Genomic DNA, 21,339 nt, shown 5'->3' with positions numbered 1-21,339 from the left:
GCGCTGGGTCTCAGGCTCGGGAAGGCACTCGAGCGCTCCTTTCTGGCCCAGCCTGCGAAAACGACAGCGCCTTTGAAAGGCCGCCCCTCGGGGCCCCGCGGCCTCGCCTCGTCCCGGAGATCGGCTCTACCTGAGTCGCTGGAGATGGAGGGCCACACGAGACCCCGGAGCTCGCAACCAAAAGCCTCCACTACTCACGTTCTCCCTACTGTTAACAGACCCGGAAGTGAACAGTGAATGCTGGGAAAAGAGGGCGCCGGAAGCTGCCTTGTGACGCATGCCGGGAAATGTAGTCCTGACACGTTTAATGTGCGGAATTCGGCTAAACGCGCAAAACTCAGAAAGTTTTAGACGAGAACGAGAAGCTAACTAAAAACAAAGTGCACTGTGACTCGGGCCTTGGCCTCCGACTTGTCTATTTGTGGTTACTGTGGTCTAAGCAGTCACTAGAGAGCCTGCCCCGCCCCTCACAGGTGAGCGTGCCCTCACTAAAGATGGCGCCACGACGGCTTCAGAATTGGCAGCCGCGGATTGGATGAAGCTCAGAGGACTTCCGGAGGTTTCCTAGCGGACTGTGGCACCCCGAGTGGAGTGTTGCACGTGCATCGACGTTCGGGTGGGCGAGATGGAGACAGCCCCCAGGCCCGGCAGGAACGTCCCGCCCAAGAAGGACAAACTGCAAGCCAAGAGGAAGGTAGAGGCCTCCCTAAGTGGGAAGGGAAGTTTCTAGCAGTGGGGTCGGGGGTCGGGGCGTGAGCTGCGCAGTATCAGGGTTTCTATCTGCCCTAGAGACCGCGGCGGTACTGGGAGGAGGAAGCTCCGGATGCTGCCGGGGCCTCTCCTGGGCCCCCTCGTAAAAAGAAGAGGAATCAGGAGCCCCGCCCCAAGAAATCAAACGACACTCGCCTCTTAAAGAAGTCGCGGATTTCCAAGAAGCCCCCTGCCCCAAAGAAGCCCCGAGAACAGAAGACGCCGGAGGCCCGGCGCAGCTTGTCCGGGGTGAGCACGGGCCCTGCGGCTGCCAGGGCCGGTCGCCCAGTGCTTCGGGAATACGAGCCCTGGGGTCCGCGAGCCGTCCGCTAACCGCCCCGCCCCGGCCCCAGGCCCAGGACCCGTTCCCCGGCCCCGCCCCGGCCCCCGCGGAGGGAGCTCGGAAGTTCCGTCGCATCGACAAATCCAAGAAGGTGAGGATCTGGGCGGCGGGAAGGGCTGCGCCGGGACGGTCTGGGGGGTGGGACGGAGGCCGGGCTCCCGGCTCTTCTGTGACCCCACACGGTCTGCGCCTCCTCGCCTCGGCCCCGCCGACAACGGTGCAGCTGCCGCGTCCTAAGCCCCACACCCGAAGCCGACTTGAGGTGGCCGAAGCGGAGGAGGAAGAGACAAGTGTCAGAGCTGCTCGTTCTGAGCTGCTGCTCGCCGAGGAGCCGGGGTGAGTGCGCCGGCTGGTGTCTCCTGCCTGTGGGACCCGCTCCTTTTTAATGTCTGCCGCGCCCACCCCGCTAGGGGAAGCCTTACTACCGTCCTTACCGGTTTCAGGTTTCTGGAAGGGGAGGATGGGGAAGACACAGCCAAGATCCGCCAGGCTGACATTGTGGAGGCTGTGGACATTGCAAGTGCCGCCAAGGTGAGCCCAAGCGGGAGAGGGGGTGGCGGCTGACTGGGGGTGCGGGCCAGAAAGTGGCAGGGGTGAGCCCACTCTTTCGCCCCCTTAAACCTCGGGGTGCTCTACCACTCAACTATCTGCAGCCTTTGTGTTTTTATTTTGAGCTAGGCTCTCACTAAGTTCCCCCAGCAGGCCTCAAACTTGTCATCCTCCTGCCTTAGCGTCCCAAGTACCGGGATTATAGGTGTGCACCACCATGCCTGCCTGAGCCATTCGCTCTTCTGTTGCTTTCTTTTCAGTTTTTTATTGGTTATTCTGTTGTTTTCTTTCCCAGCACTTTGACTTGAATCTGCGGCAATTTGGACCTTATAGACTGAACTATTCTCGGACTGGGAGGTAAGATTGAATTCTAGTTAGTGTGTGTGTGTGTGTGTGTGTGTGTGTGTGTGTGTGTGTGTGACAGAAGGGGTGGGGAGAGAGGTGCTCACTGTTTGGGGATTGAACCCCAGGCCTTGCACATGCTCTGCTCCTGAGCTACACCCCCATTCCCATCTTCCAGTGACTTTTCCTTTTTTTTAAGGTGGTACTAGGGACTGAACCCAGGGGCATGCTACCTCTGTGCTACAGCCCCAGCCCTTTTTATGTTTTTGTTCTGAAACAGGCTCTCGCTAGGTTATTGAGAGTCTCACTATGTTGCTGAGGTTGGCCTTGAAACTGTGTTTCTCCTGTTTCAGCCTCCTAAGTACTGGGACAATAGGCATGCACCACCACGTCAGACCCCAGTGACTCTTCAGCTAAGATGCTGTTGGGTGCTGGGCACAGTCATGCACATCTATAATCCCAGCACTTGAGAGGCTAATACAGGAGGGTCGCAAGTTTTCTTTCTCTTTTTAGTTTGTACTGCGGATTGAACTTGGGGACCTTTTATCTCCAACTATACCCCAGCCCTACTTTTATTTTTATTCTGAAACAGCGTCTTCCTTTGCTAATGAGAGTTTCAATACTCCCTAAAGCTGTCTTTGAAACTAGGATAGCAAGGTTAAAGCCAGCCCAAGCAACTTAGACCTTGTTTCAAAATAACATACATTTGCTGGGCGTGGTGGCGCACGCTTGTAATCCCCGCGCTTGGGAGGCAGAGACAGGAGGATCGTGCAGGTTCGAAGCCAGCCGCGCGCGCTGGCTTAGGAGACCCTGTTTCCAAATAAAAAAAAATATAAAAATAGGTCTGGGAGTATAGCCCGGAGGTAGAAGGGCTTCCAGGAACCCTAGTACACCAAAAAATAAATAAATAAATAAATAAAATAAAAAAATAATAATAATAACTTACATTAAGCCGGGCATAGTGGCGCACACTTGTAATCCCAGCATTTGGGAGGCTGAGAATGGAGGATCACAGTTCATGGACAGCCTCAGCTACTTAGTGAGGCCCTCTGCAACTCAGTGAGATCCTGTTTCAAAAGAAAGAATAAAAGATAGGGCTGGGGATGTAGCTTGGAGGTAGAATGCCTCTGGGTTCCATCCTCAGTACTGTAAAAGGAGATACAATAGTACTGGGGGTATAGCTGGCAGGTAGAATATCCCTGGGTTCAATCCCCAGTACCGAAAAATAAAGTGCTGTCTGTCTGCTTAGCCACGCCAGCCATGGCCTCTCCTCACCCGTACCGTGCATGCTGAGGTCCTGTCACCGGGAGAGAGGCCCCGGCGTGGCGCAGCCAGGGCTCCCCACATTAACATCTGCCTGTCCACCTCCCCTACAGACACTTGGCTCTCGGAGGGCGTCGGGGTCACGTGGCTGCCCTTGACTGGGTGACCAAGAAGCTTATGTGTGAGATCAACGTCATGGAAGTGGTGCGGGACATCCGGTCAGTGTCTGCTCTGCTGGGGGTCTGCGTGGCCAGGTGGCCCGCTGCTGCCTCAATGGGAGCCCCGGATCCCATTTCCCCTCCTCTGCCCCAGGTTCCTGCATTCCGAGGCGCTGCTGGCTGTTGCCCAGAACCGCTGGCTTCACATCTACGACAACCAGGGCATCGAGCTCCACTGTATCCGCCGCTGCGACCGGGTGACGCGGCTGGAGTTCCTGCCTTTCCACTTCCTCCTGGCCGCAGCTGTGAGTGGCCACGAGGCCAGCGCAGCCCTCGGAAGGCCTCTCCCTAGCACCCCATTAGAGGGAGGACAGGGAGCCAGGGTTCCCTCGCTCACTCTTCCTTGCTCTCGCAGTCAGAGACGGGGTTTCTGACCTATCTGGATGTGTCTGTGGGGAAGATCGTGGCTGCGCTCAATGCTCGGGCCGGACGGCTCAGCGTCATGGCTCAGAACCCGTACAATGCCGTCATCCATCTCGGACACAGCAACGGTCAGTCCTGGCTTACTTGGGCTTTGAGCCGTCAGGGCCGGCTCCGGCTCAGTCCTCACTGTGCCTTCCGACAGCTGGGACTGCAGGTGTGAGCCACTGCGCCCTGCTCCCGGGCTAGCTTTGGTTTCCTGACCGTCCGGACCTGCTTGTCTTCTGTGCTTGGACTTTACGATGCCTTTCAAGTTGAGCTTTTCTTTTTGTTACCCCTCTGTCTTGAGTCCCCGTTTGGCCAGGCATAATAAGCTCAGGCTTAGGTTTGAGTCAGGAACTCAGGTTCTTTTAACTTCTAGGTACTGTGTCTTTATGGAGTCCAGCTATGAAGGAGCCCCTGGCAAAGATTCTGTGTCACCGCGGCGGGGTCCGGGCCGTCGCAGTGGATTCCGCAGGAACGTAAGTGACTTGTTTAGGGACGAGGGCTTAGAGGTCACGGCGGGGCAGGACGGCTGGAGCGCAGCTGCTGGAGTGTGTGTATTGGCGCTGTGGCTGGCCTGCCCCGGAAGTGTGGGCCTGTTAAGTGACCTCTGTGTACCACCCGCTGCCCTCGAGCCTGCGATCCTCCTGTCTTGGCCTCCTAGGTACTAGTATTACCAGCATGTGCCACCACACCAGCTTTTTTACCATTTCTTTTTTTTTTTTTTTTTTTTTTTTTTTATTTGGCGGTACTGGGGATGGAACCCAGGGGCATTCTACTTCCAATTGAAACCCCCAGCCCTGTTTTATATTCTTTATTTGGAAACAGGATCTCACTGAGTTGCAAAGGGCCTCACTAAATCGCTGTGGCTGTCCGTGAACTGCGATCCTCCTGTCTCAGCCTCCCAAATGCTGGGATCACAAGCGTGTGCCACCACGCCCAGCTATATCCCATTTCTTTTTCTTTTTTTGCAGGTCTGGGGATGGAACCCAGGGGCATTCAACCTCCGAGCTACACCCCCTGCCCTATTTTTTATTTTTTATTTTGAAACCGGGTCTCACTGAGTTGCAAAGGGCCTCACTAAGTAGCTGAGGCTGTCTGTGAACCATGATCCTCCGGTCTCAGCCTCCCAAATGCTGGGATTACAAGAGTGCGCCATCATGCGCGGCTTTATATCCCATTTCTTAACTCGTGGTCCTTGCAAGAACAGATGGTGGGCCAGATTTGGCTCTCAGGTCAGTTTGCTGAGCCCTGGTGGGAGGCCCACGTAAGGCTGGTATAGACATTGAGACGAGCTAAGGCTTACCGAGTTAGCTCGGCGTCTAGCGAGTGGCAGCGCCATGGTCGTCATTGTTGAAGATGCCCCACAGGTCAGCCTGTGCTGTGAGCGCGGGGCGCCGCACCGCTCGGCTCCTCCATGCCCAGGAGCGCCTGCGTTTTCTGCAGCTGCTCTCTGGTCTGCGTTTCCCTCTAATTCCTTTCCTGTGTCAGGGATGCAGTCCCCGCCGCACCTGGGCTCTGAGCCACGGGCTGCAGGAGCTTGCACTTTGTGTCCAGTGACGTGGCCTTGGTTGGCAGGACGATTGACAGGCGCTGTCGTCTGGCATCCCAGACGTGCCTCCTCAGATGTATCACCTAACGTATCACCTCGCTCCCAGAGTTCCTCACTCTCTGCTTCTGTTTGCTGGAATTTCCCTGTCACCCAGAATTTTTTTTTTCTTTTTTCTTTTTTTTTTTTTTTTTTGCAGTACTGGGGATGGAACCCAGGGGCATTCTACTTCTGAGTTATACCCCAGCCCTATTTTTTATTCTTTATTTTTTGAAACAGGGTCTCACTAAGTAGTAGCTGAGGCTGTCTGCGAACTGCGATCCTCCAGTCTCAGCCTCCTGAATGCTGGGATTACAAGCGTGCACCACCACGCCTGGCCAGAATTTGACTTACCTCCCTAGCTAGCCACTCTGTCCTCAGGGTCTTCGGCCATCTGTGTTTTGTTTTGAGGTACTGGGGACTGAACTCAGGGGCATTCTACTTTTGAGCTACATCCCCAGGCCTTTTTATTTTTTGTTTGGAAACAGTCTTGCTAGGTTGCTTAAAGCTGTCCTCGAGTCTACGCTTCTCCTGTCTGAGCCTCCCAAGTACTGGGATTACAGACATGAGCCAACATGCCCGGTTATTGAACCTTCCATATTACCAGGAATACAGGCACTGTTGGAGCCAGGCTTGGTGCACGTGCCTGTAATCCAAGTACTTGGAAAGCTGAGACCGGTGGCCACAGGTTTGAGGCCATCCTCAGCAGTTTAGCGAGACCCTGTTTCAACATAAGTAATTGTTAAGAAAAAGGTCTGGAGCTGGGCGTGGTGGCAAATGCTTGTAATCTTGTAATCCTAGTACTTGGGAGGCTCAGACAGGAGGATCTGGATTTACAGCCAGCCTCAGCTACTTAGGCCCTCTGCAACTTAGTGAGATACTATTTCAAAATAAAGAATAAGAAGCCAGGCGTGATGGCGCACGCCTGTAATCCCAGCATTCAGGAGGCTGAGACCGGAGGATCAGGATTCGGAGACGGCCTCAGCCTACTTACTGAGGCCCTCTGCAACTCAGGGAGACCCTGTTTCAAATTAAAAATAAAAAATAGGGCAGGGGTATAGATCGGATTAAGAATGCCCTTGGGTTCCATCCCCAGACCCGCAACAAGAAAGAAAAGAAGAAAAAAAAAGAAAGAAAGAATAAGAGCCCATGTGGTGACTCGCATTTGTAATCCCAGCATTCAGGAAGCTGAGGATCAGTTTGTGGTTTGTAGATAGCCTCAGCTACTTGAGGGCCTTTGCAACTCAGTGATACCCTGTTTAAAAAATAAACGGCTGTGACCTGACTGGGTCCCTCCTGACTGTTTCTGCCCATAATAATGTTTTTGTCCCTGCCCGAGTTCACAGCCAAGACCCAAGAGTCTCTGGCCCCTCAGCAAACATGTCCCCTGGCCTGGCTGATTCCCTTCAGCCTCCCTGATGGAGAAACAAAGAAACTCCAGCTCTAGGAGTCAGGAGTTCAGGCAGCTCACGCGGCCTGGAGAGGATCCGACCCACCATCTTGTCAGGAAAGGAGAGAGACGTGGCAGTGTGCCCGGCCGCCGGCGCAGGCCGCCCGGTGTCCTCAGCGGGGCTCGTCACTGCTGGACAAGTCTGGGAATGAGCTGCAGGTCCTCAGGCTGAGCCCGAGGGCTCTGCGGTCTGTCCCCTCCTGGTTTCTCTCACCTACTTCCCACCAGTGCCAAAGACAGACCTCTACCCGTCGGTCCGTCCGCGCCCTGGGCGCGTGTCTGGACTTGCTCCGTTGGCTGCTTGTTGACCCCCCCCCCTTTTTTTTTTTTTTGGTGCTGGGGATTGAACCCAGCTACACACCAGCCATATTTTATTTTTGTGGTACTAGGGATGGAACCAAGGGGCACTGTACCCCCGAGTTACACCCCCAGCCCTATATTTTTTAGTCTTTTTATTTGTGAAACAGGGTCTCACTGAGTTAAGGCCTATTTTGAAAGCCTCACTAAGTTGTGGAGGAGCTAAGTTGAGCAGGCTGGTCTTGAACTTACGATCCTTCCGTCTCAGCCTCCCAAGTACTGGGATTATAAGCATGTGCCATCATGCTCAGCTTTTTTTTTTTTTTTTTTTTTTTGGTGTATTACTGGAGATTGAACCCAGGTGGGCTCTACCACTGAACTATATCTCAGCCCCCTTTTTATTTATTTTTTAAATTAATTAATTTCTTTTTTTGTTTTACTGGGGTTCCTGGAAGCCCTTCTCCCTCTGGGCAATACTCCCAGACCTTTTTTTATTTGTTTGGAAATGAGGTCTCTTAAGCCAGCAAGGCTGACTATAAACCTGCGCAGTCCTCCTGTCTCCGCCTCCCAAGTGCGGGGATGACAAGCGTGCCCACAACACTCGGCCTCCCAGCCCCCTTTTTAAAAATTATTTATTTATGCCGGGCGTGGTGGCACACGCTTGTAATCCCTGCACTTGGGAGGCTGAGACAGGAGGATCGCGCGGGTTCGAAGCCAGCCTCAGCTACTTAGTGAGGCTCTCAGCAACTTAGTGAGACCCTGTTTCCAAATAAAATATAAAAAAGGTCTGGGAGTACAGCCCGGAGGTAGAAAGCCTCTGGGTTCCACCCCCAGTATCACAAAAAAAAAAAAAAAAAAAAAAATTTATTTATTTATTCTTTTGGGTCTGGGGATAGAACCCAGAGGCATTTGACCTCCGAGCTACACCTCCTGTCCTATTTTTCTTTTTAATTCTTTATTTTGAAACAGGGTCTCACTAAGCTGTGGAGGGCCTAAGTAGCTGAGGCTGGCCGCTAACCACGATCCTCCAATCTCAGCCTCCCGAATGCTGGGATTACAAGTGTGCGCCACCACGTCCGGCTTTTTTTTTTTTTTTTTTTTTTAATTTTGAGATAGGGACTTGCTAAGTTGCCCAGGCTGCCCTTAAACTTGTGATCCTCAGCCTCAGCCTCACAGTTGTACTGGGGTTGCAGGTGTGTGTCTGGGGTTGCAGGTGTGTGTGTCTGGGGTTGCAGGTGTGTGTCTGGGGTTGCAGATGTGTGTGTCTGGGGTTGCAGGTGTGTGTCTGGGGTTGCAGGTGTGTGTCTGGGGTTGCAGGTGTGTGTCTGGGGTTGCAGGTGTGTGTGTCTGGGGTTGCAGATGTGTGTCTGGGGTTGCAGGTGTGTGTGTCTGGGGTTGCAGGTGTGTGTCTGGGGTTGCAGGTGTGTGTCTGGGGTTGCAGGTGTGTGTGTCTGGGGTTGCAGATGTGTGTCTGGGGTTGCAGGTGTGTGTCTGGGGTTGCAGGTGTGTGTGTCTGGGGTTGCAGATGTGTGTCTGGGGTTGCAGGTGTGTGTGTCTGGGGTTGCAGGTTGTGTGTCTGGGGTTGCAGGTGTGTGTGTCTGGGGTTGCAGGTTGTGTGTCTGGGGTTGCAGGTGTGTGTGTCTGGGGTTGCAGGTGTGTGTCTGGGGTTGCAGGTGTGTGTCTGGGGTTGCAGGTGTGTGTGTCTGGGGTTGCAGATGTGTGTCTGGGGTTGCAGATGTGTGTCTGGGGTTGCAGGTGTGTGTGTCTGGGGTTGCAGGTGTGTGTCTGGGGTTGCAGGTGTGTGTGTCTGGGGTTGCAGGTGTGTGTCTGGGGTTGCAGGTGTGTGTCTGGGGTTGCAGGTGTGTGTGTCTGGGGTTGCAGATGTGTGTCTGGGGTTGCAGGTGTGTGTGTCTGGGGTTGCAGGTGTGTGTGTCTGGGGTTGCAGGTGTGTGTCTGGGGTTGCAGGTGTGTGTGTCTGGGGTTGCAGGTGTGTGTCTGGGGTTGCAGGTGTGTGTGTCTGGGGTTGCAGGTGTGTGTCTGGGGTTGCAGGTGTGTGTGTCTAGGGTTGCAGGTGTGTGTCTGGGGTTGCAGGTGTGTGTCTGGGGTTGCAGGTGTGTGTCTGGGGTTGCAGGTGTGTGTCTGGGGTTGCAGGTGTGTGTGTCTGGGGTTGCAGATGTGTGTCTGGGGTTGCAGGTGTGTGTGTCTGGGGTTGCAGGTGTGTGTCTGGGGTTGCAGGTGTGTGTCTGGGGTTGCAGGTGTGTGTGTCTGGGGTTGCAGATGTGTGTCTGGGGTTGCAGGTGTGTGTCTGGGGTTGCAGGTGTGTGTGTCTGGGGTTGCAGATGTGTGTCTGGGGTTGCAGGTGTGTGTGTCTGGGGTTGCAGGTTGTGTGTCTGGGGTTGCAGGTGTGTGTGTCTGGGGTTGCAGGTTGTGTGTCTGGGGTTGCAGGTGTGTGTGTCTGGGGTTGCAGGTGTGTGTCTGGGGTTGCAGGTGTGTGTCTGGGGTTGCAGGTGTGTGTGTCTGGGGTTGCAGATGTGTGTCTGGGGTTGCAGATGTGTGTCTGGGGTTGCAGGTGTGTGTGTCTGGGGTTGCAGGTGTGTGTCTGGGGTTGCAGGTGTGTGTGTCTGGGGTTGCAGGTGTGTGTCTGGGGTTGCAGGTGTGTGTCTGGGGTTGCAGGTGTGTGTGTCTGGGGTTGCAGATGTGTGTCTGGGGTTGCAGGTGTGTGTGTCTGGGGTTGCAGGTGTGTGTGTCTGGGGTTGCAGGTGTGTGTCTGGGGTTGCAGGTGTGTGTGTCTGGGGTTGCAGGTGTGTGTCTGGGGTTGCAGGTGTGTGTGTCTGGGGTTGCAGGTGTGTGTCTGGGGTTGCAGGTGTGTGTGTCTAGGGTTGCAGGTGTGTGTCTGGGGTTGCAGGTGTGTGTCTGGGGTTGCAGGTGTGTGTGTCTGGGGTTGCAGGTGTGTGTCTAGGGTTGCAGGTGTGTGTGTCTGGGGTTGCAGGTGTGTGTGTCTGGGGTTGCAGGTGTGTGTCTGGGGTTGCAGGTGTGTGTCACCGTGCCTGGCTGCTGCTTCTTGTGCTTTCTTGAGCATTAGCTGGCATGGGCTAGGTCCTCCCCTTGCTCAGCGGCTCTGCTGCCTGGCTGCAGCAGGACCACACATTTAGCCATGCACTGGCCTGTGTTTCTTACACCCATGTGTCTTGAGAGGGCAGTGGGTGTTGGTATGTCGGTGGAAGCCTCGCCGGGTGTGGTGGCACACACTTGTAATCCCAGTACTTGGAAGGATGGGACAGGATCCCAGGTTCCAGGCCAACCTCAGCAACTTAGATCTGTTTCAAAATACAAAATAATGTCAGGCTGGGGTAGACTTCAGGGGTAGAACCCTCTTCAGTTTAATCCTTAGTACATTAAAAAGAAAAAGAGGCCAGGTGTGGTGGCGCACGCTTGTAATCCCCGCACTTGGGAGGCGGAGACAGGAGGATCACGCAGGTTCGAAGCCAGCCACGCTGGCTTAAGAGACCCTGTTTCCAAATAAAAATATAAAATAGGTCTGGGAGTGTAGCCCGGAGGTAGAAGGGCTTCCAGGAACCCCAGTACCACCAAAAAATAAAAAGAGGCCTGAATCGACTCAGCTGGCCTCGTACTAACTCACACTTCCTTTCCCTGAGCTTCCGTCTCCTCTCTAAAAAGGAGAAATAGTCATGTGTGTTCCGCGTGATGGAAGCGGCTACACTGTGTTTTCTGCCCACTCAGCTGGACTTGGCCACAGGCCTTAGCCAACTCAGTGACAGGCTGACCCCTCTCCCAGGTACATGGCCACCTCAGGCCTGGACCACCAGCTGAAGATCTTTGACTTGCGAGGGACATTCCAGCCTGTGAGCGCCCGGACCCTGCCCCAGGGAGCTGGGCACCTGGCCTTTTCCCAGCGGGGACTGTTGGCTGCGGGGATGGGCGACGTGGTCAACATCTGGGCAGGGCAGGGCGCGGCCAGCCCACTGTCGCTGGAGCAGCCCTACCTCACCCACCGGCTCACGGGCCCCGTGCAGGGCCTTCAGTTCTGCCCCTTCGAAGATGTGCTGGGAGTGGGGCACAGCGGAGGCTTCACCAGCATGCTGGTCCCTGGTGAGTGGCGCACTCTGGGTGGGCGTGTGGGTGGCCTAGGCAGGCCTGGCACCCTTCTAGGCTCCAGGTCCCTTTTTCCTCCTACAGGGGCTGCCGAGCCCAACTTTGACGGCCTGGAGAGTAACCCCTACAGGAGTCGCAAGCAGCGGCAGGAGTGGGAGGTGAAGGCGCTGCTGGAGAAGGTGAGCCCCCCAGCTGGCGCTGTGGTGGCGAGGCTCGCAGGTTGAGGGCCTGGAGCCTCCCCGCTCCGGCTCCTCGGCACCCTCCGTGGCTCCTGCCTCATTCCTGCCGCTTGGTGACACCCTCAGGTACCCGCAGAGCTCATCTGCCTGGACCCGCGTGCCCTGGCCCAGGTCGACGTCATCTCTCTGGAGCAGCAGCAGAAGGAGCGCATCGAGAGGCTGGTACGGAGGGGACCCGCTGCAGCCTGGCCTGTCCCTAGAAGCGCGGCTCAGCAGCCGTGGCCGAGCTGTTGCTGAGTTTGCTCTGGTCCCTTCCGCAGGGCTACGACCCCGAGGCCAAGGCCCCCTTCCAGCCAAAGCCGAAGCATAAGGGCCGCAGCTCCACGGCGAGCCTGGTGAAGCGGAAGAGGAAGGTGCTGGCTGAGGAGCACAGGGTGAGCGAGCCTAAGCGGGTGGCCAGCCCTCGGCCCTCTGCCCGGGCACTGGCGGCCCCCCACGCTGCTCACCTTGTTGCCCCTCCCCTTTCCTTCCCAGGACAAAGTCCGGCAGAGCCTGGAACAGCAGCAGCGGCAGGAGAAAGCCAAGGAGAGAGCCAAGCCTGCGGGGGGCCGGCCCTCTGCCCTGGACAGATTTGTGCGCTGAGCCAGGCTCCGGCGTGGCTTGGCAACAGTGCTCCGAGGCCACCGTGGGGGGACTTGTTCCCTGGAGTAAGGGGACACCGCTCCCTTTTCCTGTGGGGTGGACAGCTGGCTCCGGAGTGGGCAGGCATTCACAGAGGTGCAAGGGTGTGGTGGCACATCTTAGTCCTTGAAAGGCTGAGACGGGAGGATCTCAGGTTTGAGGCCAGCCTTGGCAACTTAGCTAGTCTTATTCCAAAATAAAAATAAAATTGGGCTGAGGCAATAGCTCAGAGGTGAATGCCCCTGGGTTCAATCCCCAGTACCACAGGGGGAAAAAAAGAAGGAAAAATAAAAGAAAGACATGTGGAGGATCCCAGTACGGGGGTGGCCGAGAGGAAGAACACAGGATTGGAGGATTGGGGCCAGCCTCAGCAAACTGCTGAGACCCTCTTGCAAAATAAAAAGAGGGCTGGGTATCCCTGAGCTACAGCGCCCCAGGTTCAGTCCCCAGAAAGAAAATAAAAAGGTGTCAAGCGTTTTGCATATGTCTGGACGGCCCTGGGGACCTCTGGCCTCCCCTGGCCCTGCACGGCGGGCTCTAGGCTCTGACTGGGCTCGCCACAGCCGGGGCCCCCTTCCATCCGGCAGGTGGATGGGCGCTGAGCGCGGGGGTCCTGGTGAAGACACCGCACGACGAGGTTGCAGAGACACGTTTATTGAGGGCTGTGCGCCCGCCGGCCCTGGCCGGAGGGGCGCCGGCCTTTTCTCTCCTGGGGTGGTCTGGGCTGGCGGAGCAGGCCCCAGTGCCTCTTAATAACAACTAGTGACAAAGTGAGATTCTGACCCGAGAAACAGAACCGAGAAACGGACCGCGCAGTGGGGAGGGCCCTCCCCTGGCCGGACCCGGCCAGGCCCTCAGCTGTGGAGCCAGGCCAGGAGCCGGCACCGCACGATGCCCAGGAAGCTCTGCAGCCACGAGCAGAAGGGCGCCGTCCTCTCGCCGTCCGGCCCGCTCACCAGCTCCCAGGCCGCCTGCATGGTCCCGGGGTCCAGGCGGTGGGACGTGAGCAGGAAGCGGCCGTAGCAGCAGCGGTCCAGCGGGTACCGCGTGGCCCCCGCCAGCCGCACGCAGTGGGTGGGCGCCAGGCCGGCCCGGCGGGCGCTCACGCCCACGAACACGTCCTCCAGGGGCAGCGGCGGGGTCCGGCTGGCCGCGCGCAGCACCAGCCGCACGGCCGCGGCCGACAGCACGTAGCCGGTGCCCGAGGCGTAGGGCGGGAAGGGGCCCCAGGCGCGCGGCCACAGCTCCTCCGACACGCGGTGCCGGCCGCCGGGCGCGCGCGAGGGCAGCACGCGCCAGTGCACGCGGCCCAGGTAGAGCGGCGCGCCCGCGGGCCCGCGCCGCGCCAGCTCCGACACCAGCTCGGGCACGTTCACGAACACGTCGTCGTCCGTCTTGAGCACGAAGCGCGCGCCGCGGCAGTGCGCGGCCGCCCAGCCCAGCCCGCTCAGCGTCTTGAGCGTCAGGTTGCGGTACGAGTCGCGGAAGGCGGCCCGCACCAGGTCGCCGCGCGCCGCCGCCTCGCGCGCCAGCGCCGCGCCCGCGCCCGCGCCCGCCTGGCCCAGCACGAAGAGCGTGCGCACGCGCCGGCCGCGCGCCCGCCGCAGCCCGCCCCACGACGCGCGGATGGCCTCGCGGCGCGCGCGGTGGCCGGGCGCCGAGCTCACCAGCACCAGCAGGAAGGGCGCGGGGCCCGCGCACGCCGCCGCGCTGGCCCGCAGCAGGCGCGGCAGGGCGGGCGGCGGCCCCGGCGACGCGGGCGGCGGCAGCAGCGGCGCCAGCGACAGGCTCAGCAGCGTCTCGCCCAGCCCCGCGGGCCCGAACAGCGCCCACAGCACGCACAGCAGCAGCGCGGCCAGCAGCAGGCGGCGCGGCGGCCGGGCCGGCATGGGTGCGCGGCGGCGGGAGCGAGGGAGGCCGGCGCTCCCCTCCGCCCGCGGCAGTGCGCGTGCGCCGACCCCGGAGGACCGCGCGGGGACGGCGAGGACGGCGCCCCGGGACCGCAGCGGCGCCCGCCCGCCCGCCCTCCACGCGCAGCTCCAGCTCCAGCAGGGCCGCGCTTTATCTGAGCCCCAGGCTCCCCCTGGAGGCGCGCTTATCTGCCCTATCCCAGGACCCGCTTCTCCAGATAGGGCAGTGGCTTGTGGGAGGGGAGAGCCCAGAGTGGTCCACGGAGGCCATCCCCGCCCCCAGGGTCAGCAGAGAAAAGAGAAGCACAGAGCCACCAGTATATGAACTGTTTATTAACAGGCGCGGCCCACACTCATTTCTTCTTGGACACACCCACGGTGCGGCCCCGGCGGCCCGTGGTCTTGGTGTGCTGGCCTCGGACACGAAGGCTGCGGAAGGGAGAGAGAAGGGTCAGGGGCCGAACAGGCCCGAGGCCGCCCGGGCGGGGCGCCCCCCACTCCCACTCACCCCCAGAAGTGGCGCAGCCCCCGGTGGGCCCTGATCTTCTTGAGTCGCTCCAGGTCCTCGCGGAGCTTGTTGTCCAGACCGTTGGCCAGGACCTGGATGGGGAGGGGGGTGAGTCTCACCCAGGACCACCTGGGCTCTCCGCCACCCTCCCGCCTCGGCACACACCTGGCTGTATTTGCCATCCTTCACGTCCTTCTGTCTGTTTAAGAACCAGTCTGGGATCTTATACTGTCGCGGGTTCTGCATGATGGTGATCACGCGTTCAACCTGCAGGGAGGCCCGGGTCAGATCCGGCCGGCCCTCCCCTCCGCCAGGGACCCGCCGGCCCGCGCCTCACCTCGTCCTCCGTGAGCTCCCCAGCCCTCTTGGTGAGGTCGATGTCGGCTTTCCTCAACACCACGTGAGCATACCTTCGCCCCACACCCTGAGGTGAGAGGTTTCATAATTAGGTTTGAATCTGTTTCCCCATAGACTTACTGTTATTCAAGAGACCCAAAGGAAGGACAGGACCTGCAGTAACCCAGTGTTTTGCAATTCCTGAATCACTTTATTAAATGGAAAAGGAAGAATTGTTTGGGGAAGGCCTACACCAAGAGAAATGCAAACCCTCGAGAGTGCATTGGACAGCCAGGCGTGATGGCACACAACTGTAATACCAGGACTCCTGAGGCTGACACAGGAGGACCGCGGTTTTGCAGCCAGCCTCAGCAGGCTGATTCTCAATCCTGTTTCAAAATAAATAGGGCATGGTGGCACACACTTGTAATCCCAGCATTTGGGTGGCTTAGTCGAGAGGATCACGATTCATGGTTCGCAGACAGCCTCAGCTACTTAGTGAGGCCTGTTTTAGATAAAAAACAGGGCTGGGGCTGTACCTCAGAGGCAGACTGCTAAGTTCAATCCTCAGTACCCCCCCCCACAAAGAAAAAAGGACCATTTTCCTCAAGACTCAGCATGTATAATTCTGGGTGCCTTTCAATTTTGGCACGGTGAAAAATGACCTGTTTCTCTAACAGATAAAGCGAAACCGGGGCGCGGTGGTAAGGTGACAGGGCTTGGCCTATCAGGAGCAGGATGTTCCAGAGCAAGCCAACAGCAATGAAGGCCTCCCAAGACCACAGCCTCAAACGCCGGCCGCACCTGGGGAGCTCCTGCTCTGGACAGTGAGTGCTCAACTGGTTGGTGGGGAGGTCTTCAACCCGCGGTCCACTAAGTGTGGCCTTGCTTTCTAGGTGTTAGTAAAAAGTGAGGTTCCGCTGGATTAGGGTGGACCCTAGACTCAGTGCCTGAACTTAAAGGAGAACACATGCATGCACGCACGCACGCACACACACACAGGACAGCCGAGTGCACAGAGGGAGCCCAGTGTTCAGACTGAACGCCAGAGCCGAGGAACCTGCTGCTCGAAGCCAAGTCCAAGGTGATCTGCTAGTCACTCTACAAAACCAAACAGTCGCTTCCTCTGAGAGGGAGACCTAGGATCAAGTACCCAATGGTTGAGATTGAGGCCCCTCAAATGTACTTAAAATTCATATTGTGGCACTGGAGGTTGAACCCAGAGACATTCTACTTCCAAGCTACAACCCCAGCGCTTTTTATTCAGAAAAAGGGACTCACAGCCGGGCGTGGTGGTGCACGCTTGTAATCCCAGCATTTGGGAGGCTGAGACCGGAGGATTCGCGGACAGCCACAGCTACTTTGTGAGGCCCTCCGCAACTCAGTGAGACCCGGCTTTCTTTAAAATAAAGAATAAAAAATTGGGCAGGGAGTGTAGCTCGGCAGTTGAATGCCTCTGGGTTCCATCCCCAGACCCACCAAAAACAAAAAGAAAGGGGACCCACGGAAAAAGTTTGCTGAGTACTTCACAAAGTTTTTATTTTTATTTGCAGTACTGGGATGGAACCCAGGGGCATTTGACCTCTGAGCTACTCCCTCTGCCCTATCTTTTTTTAATTTTTGGTGGTACTGGAGTTCCTAGAAACCCTTCTACCTCCGGACCACACTCCAAGACCTATTTTTATACTTTTTTAAATTTGGAAACAGTCTCATGGCTGGCTTCGAACCTCTGCAGATCGTCCTGTCTCCGCCTCCCAAGTGCGGGGATTACAAGCATGCACCACACCATGCCCGGCTCTGCCCTGTTTTTTTATTCTTTATTATTTTTATTTTATTTATTTATTTTGGTGGTCCTGGGGTTTCTGGAAGCCCTTCTACCTCCGGGCTACACTCCCAGACCTATTTTTACATTTTTATTTGGAAACAGGGTCTCCTAAGCCAGCACACGGGGCTGGCTTCGAACCTGCGCGATCCTCCTGTCTCCGCCTCCCAAGTGCGGGGATTACAAGCGTGCGCCACCACGCCCAGCGTTTTTTATTCTTTATTTTGAAACAGGGTCTCACTGAGTTGCAGAGGGTAGCTGAGGCTGTCCGCAAACCACGGTCCTCCTCTGCTCTTGGCTCCCGAATGCTGGGATTACAAGCGTGCGCCACCACGCCCGGCTCCCAGCCGTATTTATTCTCAATTTTCAAACAGGATCCCACTGGGTTGTAAAGGGCCTAAGCGGTAGCTGAGGCTGTCCGCGAGCTGTGGTCCCATCTCACCCCCAGTGCCGGGCTCACCAGTGTGCACCGCCATGCCTGGCTTTTCACTAAGGTCTTGAGGCTCTCTTTGAACCCGCAATCCCCGTTTCAGGCCTGCGCCGCCATGCTGGCTACTTAAAGTATTAGATGAGAGCATCACGTGTGGTAGCTGCAGAGGCCTCACTCAGTAGCTGAGGCTGGCTGTGAACCCGGGTCCTCCCGTCTCCGCCTCCCAAGCGCGGGGATGACCAGCGTGCCCACCACGCCTGGCTCAGGCCTGCTATCTGGGTAAATTCTTTAGAGCTACCATGTGATGTTCTGCCTTTTCATCTCTGTAGCCCAAGGGCCTGACCACGTCATACAAGGGTTGGAGCTAGTATTAACCTCTTAAATGACAGCAGTGTTATTTATGAGGGCATCAGGATTTGGACAGGACAAGAATTCCTCATGAACAAGGCCAGAGGGCACTCCCCAGACACTGGCCATCTCCCCCATGTTTCCAAATAACCCACAAACAGCATTTACCACCCTAATCGACAGGAGACCCCAACTGTGTAATTTGTTTTTGTGGTACTCGGGTTGGAACCCAGGGGCCTTCTACCTCCGGACTACACTCCCAGATCTATTTTATATTTTCCTTGGAAACAGGGTCTAAGTTGCTGAGCCTCACTAGCTGAGGCTGGCTTTGAATCTGCAGGATCCTCCTGTCTCACCTCCCAAGTGCTGGGATTACAAACGTGAGCCACCAACCCTGTTTAGTGTATTTATTTATTTATTTATTTTTTGGTGGTACTGGGGGTGGAACCCAGAGGCTTTCTACTTCCGGGCTATACTCCCAGACCCATTTTATATTTTATTTGGAAACAGGGTCTCACTAAGTTGCTGAGAGCCTCACTAAGTAGCTGAGGCTGGCTTGGAACCTGCGTGATCCTCCTGTCTCAGCCTCCCAAGTGCGGGAATTACAAGTGTGTGCCACCACGCCTGGCTTGTTTAGTGTATTTAAAATTAAACAGTTGCTGGGCATGGTTGAACACCCTTGTAATTCTAGCACTTGAAGGCTGAGACAGGAGGTTCGCAGGTTCACGGCCGGCCACAGCAACACGCAACTTTAGTGAGATCCTGTTTCAAAATAAATTGGAATAAGGGGCCAGGCGTGGTGGTGCACGCTTGTAATCCCTGCACTTGGGAGTCTGAGACAGGAGGATTGCACAGGTTCAAAGCCTGAGCTATTTAGTGAGGCTCTCAGCAACTTAGTGAGACCCTGTTTCCAAATAAAATATAAAATGGGTCTGGGAGGATAGCCTGGAGGTAGAAAGCCTCTGGGTTCCACCCCCAGGACCACACACACACACACACACACACACACACACACAAAAAAAGGAATAAGGATGTAGCTCAGAGGTAGAACGCTCTTGGGTTAAATCCCCAGTAACACACATCCTCAACAGGAACACCGAGGAAAGCATGATGGAATAGAACATGCCCACAAGATCTATGTTGCCTCTCAATAAATATATTCTCACCAGAAATGGTGACACACGCTTGTCATCCCAGTACCTGGGAGGCCGAAACAGGAGGGCCGCACAGGTTCAAAGCCAGCTTCGGCTACTTAGTGAGACCCTTTCCAAATAAAATGTAAAACAGGTCAGGGGTCTAGCCCAGAGAGAGAAAGCCCCTGCGTTCCTTCCCCAGCACCACAAAAATAAACAAATAAATATGTTCAATATGTTCTTTTCTGTGTTAACATCTATTCTTTCCCCTTTAGCTACACCTTTGGGAAATCCCCCACACCCGCCCTCTTTTGTACTTCCCTACAAGTCCTTTAAAAAAGGTTGCTTATTAAACTTCAGTTCTCTCATCAAAAGATCCGTCTTTGATGACTTTCCACAATTAGCAGAAACAATAGCACTCATCTAACCTCAGGAGCAATTTTTTCCATGTAAGCCAGGGCATCAAATCCCCCAAGATGGGCAAGGTGGCGCATGTCTGTTAATCCCAGTACATGGGAGGCTAAGACAGAAGCATCACAGGTTCGAGGCCAGCCTGAGCAACTCAGCAAGACCCTGTTTCAAAACAAAAAATAAAAAGGGCTGGGGGTGTAGCTCAGAGGTGAAATACCCCCGGGTTCTACCCCCAGTGTCTTTCTCCCAGCGGAAACAAAAGCTGTGCTACCCCTGGTACAGAATGAGTACATCAAGGGAGTAATTGTTACTGGTTTCTAGGTTGTGGAGGTCTCCCCCAAGATGCCGAGGCTGTTCTGGAGCCTCCCAAGTACTGGATTTACAGGCATGCACCACCAAACCTGCTCAGGAGGGTGGAGACCCCTCCAAACCAGCGCTTCCCACAATTACCTGACTGCGTGTGGGCGAGTGGTAAAGGGGACTGCACCCAGGGGCCTTCTACCTGAGTTATATGCCCGGCCCTCTCTAGGTTGCAGAGAACCTTATTAAGTTGCAGAGGCTGGCCATAAACTTCAGTCCTCCCATTTCAGCCTCTCAAGTGCTAGGATTACAGGCACGCACCACAGTTTTGATATTAAAGGTCAGGGGGTCCAGGGATGCGGTTCAGGGGTGGCCTGCTTCCACCACAGTTACCAGTACAGTACCCCAGCACTGTACCCTCAAGGATCTCCACCTAGGAGGCCAGGAACTCATTTGCTTTCTGAATTTTTAATTCCCACATGTCAGCCGGACAGGGGCCTGGCCTTCCACTTGTGGAATGTTGAGTCAACTGCCGCCCCCCCCCACTCTTAGAAGCTGCTAACGTTTCTACTCACCCTTCAAGATCCACAGAAACTACTCAATCTTCAGAACATATAAACTACACAGAAGGGCTGCTGTTATGAAGCACTGGGGGGAGGGAGAAGCAATCTAGGGAGGCTCTCACAAACGGATGCCCAGTAGGACCTTCAGCAAGGCGGCAGGGGGAACCATCCTCACCCCACCCCCCAGGTGAAGTGCTTCTGTCTGACCTTAAAGCATCTCCTAGCTCTTACCCTTTTCATAGGAAATGGATGACAGGCGAGCACCATCCCACCGGCCTCATTTTGCTTAAGCCCAGAAACTGAGGTAACCTGATTGCAACATCGTTCCCTCAACCTTATCTTTCCTACAACGCCGATCTCAACCCGTTTCACTTCGACTCTCCCTACCATTTACCTTAATGGCGGTGATGGCAAAGGCTATTTTCCGCCGCCCATCAATGTTGGTGTTGAGTACTCGCAGAATGTGCTGGAACTTCTCAGGGATCACTAGCGACTGAAAGGGTATGGGGGAGAGATCAAGACATCGTGAACTACCATCGGATCATAAGGTCGCTTGGTCGGAGGAGCAACTTCCAACAGGAACGTGCCACTTGTCAGAGCCACGACCCCCCTCCCCCTCCGGGGCTCCCACACCGCAGCCGCCTGGGGTCCGCCGACCGCAGGTCACCGACGTCCAAGCCTGGGGGGAATGCGTGGGGCGGCGCGCACGTCGGCCGTACCCAAAGCACGCGGCGTGGCGGAGGTCCCCGCACACGCCCAAGCCTCGGGCAGCTCGCGTGCGCCCGGGGAGTGACCCTTCCTCGGGCCCGACTCCCCGGAATTCCAACTCTTTGGTCGTCCCTTCCCGGGGGTGCGATCCAAGGCTCCGCACAGAAAGCCGCAGGCCCCCCAGGTAGGGCGTCCACGGTGTCCCGACAGCGAACTTCCCCTGCCCTGGTTCCGATGTCGCTGGATCCCGGCACAGATTCCAATCTTACCATGGCGGCGGCAACACGGCGGCGTGTAGGCCTCCTGTGGAAGAGGGAGCGGAAGTGACGTGCCATTATTATATAGTTTGCAGGCGGAAGAGGCGGGACGATCTCGGTGAAGCACTTCCGGACATTGCTTCCGCGGGAGGAGACTTGTGAGAGTCCGGATTGGACAGCACGACTTCCGGTGCTGCCTCTCCTGACGGTCGTCAGGGATTTGGGGAGGAGGACCGCGAAGGTTCCGGCGCGGGACGGCGCCGGAGCGTTCCGGGTTCCCCTTGGCGCCGTGGTGAAGTGGCCGGAGCCGAAGGGAGAAGGCTGGAGCCAAACAATTTAAGTCAAATACCCGGCGAGTTTCGCGCCGTGCGAGCCACTCTGGGACTTGTAGTTCTACTTCGGAAACGGCCTCGCTGGGCCTGACAGCTGCCGGAAGTG

General features: G+C 56.5%; 3 protein-coding genes across 4 annotated transcripts; 1 reads left to right on the top strand and 2 right to left on the bottom strand.

The window, feature by feature from the left end:
• Positions 1 to 619: 619 nt before the first annotated feature.
• On the top strand, positions 620 to 12,136 carry WDR46 (WD repeat domain 46; the record flags this gene model as incomplete). 2 transcript variants are annotated; one of them, XM_080710506.1, is made up of 15 exons in its annotated part: positions 620 to 694; positions 790 to 999; positions 1,104 to 1,184; positions 1,317 to 1,429; positions 1,537 to 1,624; positions 1,938 to 1,999; positions 3,361 to 3,465; positions 3,560 to 3,710; positions 3,821 to 3,956; positions 4,247 to 4,346; positions 10,999 to 11,312; positions 11,400 to 11,494; positions 11,621 to 11,716; positions 11,815 to 11,928; positions 12,029 to 12,136. In XM_080710506.1, 15 exons carry the CDS (start codon positions 626 to 628, stop codon positions 12,134 to 12,136), a joined length of 1,842 nt encoding a protein of 613 aa, XP_080566632.1. The 2 variants fall into 2 exon arrangements, with proteins under 2 accessions (XP_080566632.1, XP_080566631.1); XM_080710505.1 differs by having other exon boundaries at positions 626 to 694; positions 952 to 999.
• Positions 12,137 to 13,029: 893 nt separating this feature from the next.
• Positions 13,030 to 14,064, bottom strand: B3GALT4 (beta-1,3-galactosyltransferase 4; the record flags this gene model as incomplete). The annotated part of the gene is made up of 1 exon (XM_080710509.1): positions 13,030 to 14,064. One exon carries the CDS (start codon positions 14,062 to 14,064, stop codon positions 13,030 to 13,032), a length of 1,035 nt encoding a protein of 344 aa, XP_080566635.1.
• A 333-nt stretch (positions 14,065 to 14,397) lies between these two features.
• Positions 14,398 to 20,916, bottom strand: RPS18 (ribosomal protein S18; the record flags this gene model as incomplete). Its single annotated transcript, XM_080710519.1, has 6 exons — positions 14,398 to 14,514; positions 14,594 to 14,685; positions 14,759 to 14,860; positions 14,931 to 15,017; positions 20,331 to 20,429; positions 20,860 to 20,916. 6 exons carry the CDS (start codon positions 20,914 to 20,916, stop codon positions 14,439 to 14,441), a joined length of 513 nt encoding a protein of 170 aa, XP_080566645.1. The 3' UTR covers positions 14,398 to 14,438.
• Positions 20,917 to 21,339: the final 423 nt, after the last annotated feature.

Source organism: Muscardinus avellanarius (assembly GCF_963383645.1).
Source record: "Muscardinus avellanarius genome assembly, chromosome: 14".
NCBI classification, from domain to species: Eukaryota; Metazoa; Chordata; class Mammalia; order Rodentia; family Gliridae; genus Muscardinus; species Muscardinus avellanarius.
The sequence above is the reverse complement of the archived record's forward strand: the minus strand, read 5'-3'. Positions and strand labels throughout refer to the sequence as shown.